At 27.3% G+C, this 3,533-nt stretch overlaps 1 protein-coding gene across 1 annotated transcript; it reads left to right on the top strand.

Annotated features, from left to right (window-relative positions):
- Nucleotides 1-183: 183 nt before the first annotated feature.
- Nucleotides 184-3,054, top strand: LOC111030773 (the record flags this gene model as incomplete). Its single annotated transcript, XM_022310442.1, has 2 exons — nucleotides 184-370; nucleotides 1,887-3,054. Coding segments are annotated over 2 exons (1,355 nt in total), but the record flags the coding sequence as incomplete, so codon positions are not given.
- Nucleotides 3,055-3,533: the final 479 nt, after the last annotated feature.

Here is a 3,533-nt window from a genome sequence, read left to right as displayed (position 1 = left end):
AGAACATTTTCCTGTATATAAAGAAAAAATACTGAACTTGGGGAAAAAAATATCCGATAATCTTAAAGATTCTACATTAAAGTGTATTTTAAATGAATATCTAGATCTTAAATCAGGTAATCTTAATTTTAAATACCAATTAAAAAACCATTTTGGTAATTCACTTATTAATTTGTTTTTTAGAAAGTGAAGAAACTTCATCATTGGCAGCCTTCCTCATTCTTCCATTTCTCTTTTTCCCAATAACAACCAAGAGGAAAAAGGGACAATCTGCATGTAGACCTTCAAAAGTTGAAGTCAGGGATAGTTTTATCACTCATTTAAGGTCGCATTCTGAAGTTAAGGAGACTATTACAAGACGTAAAGAAAAGTATGCTCGTTTGGGGATCACTTTGCAGCCACTGGTGATAATAGTAGGACCTGATATCAATTCAATTTCACAATATTTTGTTTTTGTTGATGAAACATACTATGTTTTAAACTCAATTGTTTATGCAGTTGATTGTTGTTTTGAGGTTATACACGCTTTAAATCTTCAGTATTCTATAGAATGTTTACCAATATGGACTTTTATCCAAAAAGGATTCTATAAAATAAAAACATCTTGGGATACGGAATATGTATCAGTAAATTCTCTTCTCAGTGATCTAGATATAAATGAAATTTCTTAAATGTTAACATTTTATTTTAATATGTATAAGTAAATGTAATAATATAACAATATTCATACATCAATAAAAAATATAAGTTAACTAAACTACACTTCTATTTAATATTTTTCAAATATGCCTAATTGTTTTTTATGCAACTTAAATCTCCTAAGCATATCAATGCTATGTAAACATTTTCAAATCAAACACACAAGTCATAATTTTTTTTCATATAATTGTATAGAAGATAACTGCAACAGATCGTTTCATTTATTAAATTCCTTCAAAAAACATTTAGCCACTCATGTACCAATTGAAACTTCTACTCCAATTCAGCAAAATGATTCAACCAACACCATTACAAATAGTTTACCATTAGAGCAATGCAATACCGACACACTTCCTATAATAGGTAGTTTAGTAACATCTTCATCTTTATCAGGTATAAATATCAATAGTAGTGTAACTGAAAACAACACTGTAGAAAAATGTATATCCTCTTTATATGCAAACCCACAAGTACCTCGAAATGTTGTTCAAAAAATTGTTGAAGATATGAAAAATATATTTAATAGTATAAAACACAATTTAAAAAATGATACTAACAAATTACTTTTAGAAGAAAAAAATCTCTGATGAATCTTTTGATTATTTTAACAATATTCTCGATTTACTTGACTGCCCATTTGTGAATCTAGGCACAGAATATAAACGTATTAAATATTTTACTGAACTTGGCACATACATTTCTCCTCTTGAACATGTAATAGGTGAACGATTAAATGAAAATAGAAAAAATAATTCCTATTCTTTGGTTCCCATTAATTGCACAGAACAGTTTATTCCATTAAGACATGTTTTAAAGAATTTTTTTCAATTAAAAGATGTGTTATCTGATACTTTAGAGTACATAAATAAATGTGATATTCAAAATTCTATTTTAATTAATTTTGTGCAAGGTAGTGTATGGAAGAAAAAAAAAGAAGAACATGGTTCTCATACAGTACTTCCTTTTTTTTTATTTTTCGATGATTACGAAATTGGAAATCCATTAGGTAGTCATTCAGGTATTCATAAACTTGGAGCTGCATACATTTCAATTCCCTGCATACCTCCTCATCGCCAGTCTTCTTTGAATACTATATTCCTAGCTTTATTATTTCACTCATCAGACAGGGTTAAGTTTGGAAATAATATAATTTTCAAACCACTTATTGATGAAATAAATTATTTAAGAGAAACTGGTATTTACGTCAATACTGATGTTTTCAAAGGAATCTTAAAATTTGAGTTAGGTGTTCTTGTTGGTGATAATCTTGGAATACATAGTATTACTGGATTTGTTGAAAGTTTTTCTTCAAATTACCCATGTCGAGTATGTAAAATGAGAAAAGATGAAATAAAAAAACAGTGTTATGTTGATAAAACAATGTTGAGAACTGTAGAGCAATATTACTTTGATGTAATTGAGGGAAATGTTTCAGATAGTGGAATTAAAGAAGGTTGTGTTTGGAATAATGTGCAAGGTTTTAATGTATTAGATCAAGTTGGAATGGATGTCATGCATGATATATTAGAAGGGGTAGGGAAATATGACTTGGCGTTTTTAATACTTTACTATGTTGAAGACTTGAAACTTTTTTCTTTACAAGTTCTGAATGAGAGATTAGTATGTTTTGACTTTGGCCCTGATAAAGGTAGTAAACCATCTGTTCTAAATATAGACTATATTCGAAAACACTCTATAAGACTTTCTGCATCTGAAATGCTGACTTTAATTCGTTATTTTGGTTTGATTATTGGTGATTTTGTACCTCGAAATGATCCTATTTGGTGCCTGTATATTTCTCTGAGACACATTGTTGATATAGTTTTGTCTACATCGATACAAAAAGATTGTTGTGTACTACTTAAAACTCTTGTTTCAGAACATAATAACTTGTATATAAAATATAGTAAACTTGATTTAAAGCCAAAATATCATTTTATGCAACATTACCATACTATCATTGAACAGTTAGGCCCTCTAGTTCATTTATGGAGTATGAGATTTGAAGCGAAGCATAGAATCTTTAAAACAGTAGCCAATACTACCAGCAATAGGCGCAATATTTGCATGAGTCTAGCTATTAAACATCAACTACAATTGAATAACATGTTCCTTAAAGGCACATTAAGTAATGACATAGAATCTAGTCCTTCTAATAAACTAATATGTGACAGTGATGTTAAAAACATTAAAAACTTTCTGGAAATTGACTCATTTGATTCCTTAGTTTGTTGTTCATGGATTTCTATCAAAGGCACAAAGTATAAACATAAAATGATCCTTACTCTAGACATTAATGAGAATAGTCTCCCCAAGTTTGGTGTCATAGATGCTATTTATCTTTGTAATAATAGAGTAATTGTGTTTCAGTGTTGTCTACTGAGTACAGTTATTTTTGATGAACATTTTTTTTCCTATGAAGTAAAACATAAAAATTAAATAAAGTTTGTCTATCATCATATGTTATATTCCCACATTCCCAATAATATCAGTATAATGTCAAATTGATCTTCATATGTGACATTAAGAAGTAGTATTTAATAATTAGATAGCTAATGTGTTTAAATTAATTATTTCTATTTAAAACAGGAACTATTTCTTAAGTTATTATGTACTTATAATTTATATTAATTATAATAGCCATGAATTCTTTCATTATTTAAATTTTTTATTAATAATTCAATAATTTGTATTATATAAAATAATAATAATTCAATAAAATAATAATCAATTAAACTACAGTTAGAGTTGTATTTAAATAAAATATATATACATTATTTGTAACTAATAATTGATTATTTATATTTTTTAAGCTTAATAATGGGTATATAATT

Source organism: Myzus persicae, unplaced genomic scaffold (assembly GCF_001856785.1).
Source record: "Myzus persicae strain clone G006 unplaced genomic scaffold, MPER_G0061.0, whole genome shotgun sequence".
Lineage (NCBI taxonomy): Eukaryota > Metazoa > Arthropoda > Insecta > Hemiptera > Aphididae > Myzus > Myzus persicae.
Note: the sequence above shows the minus strand (reverse complement) of the source record. Positions and strands in the feature narration are given on the sequence as shown.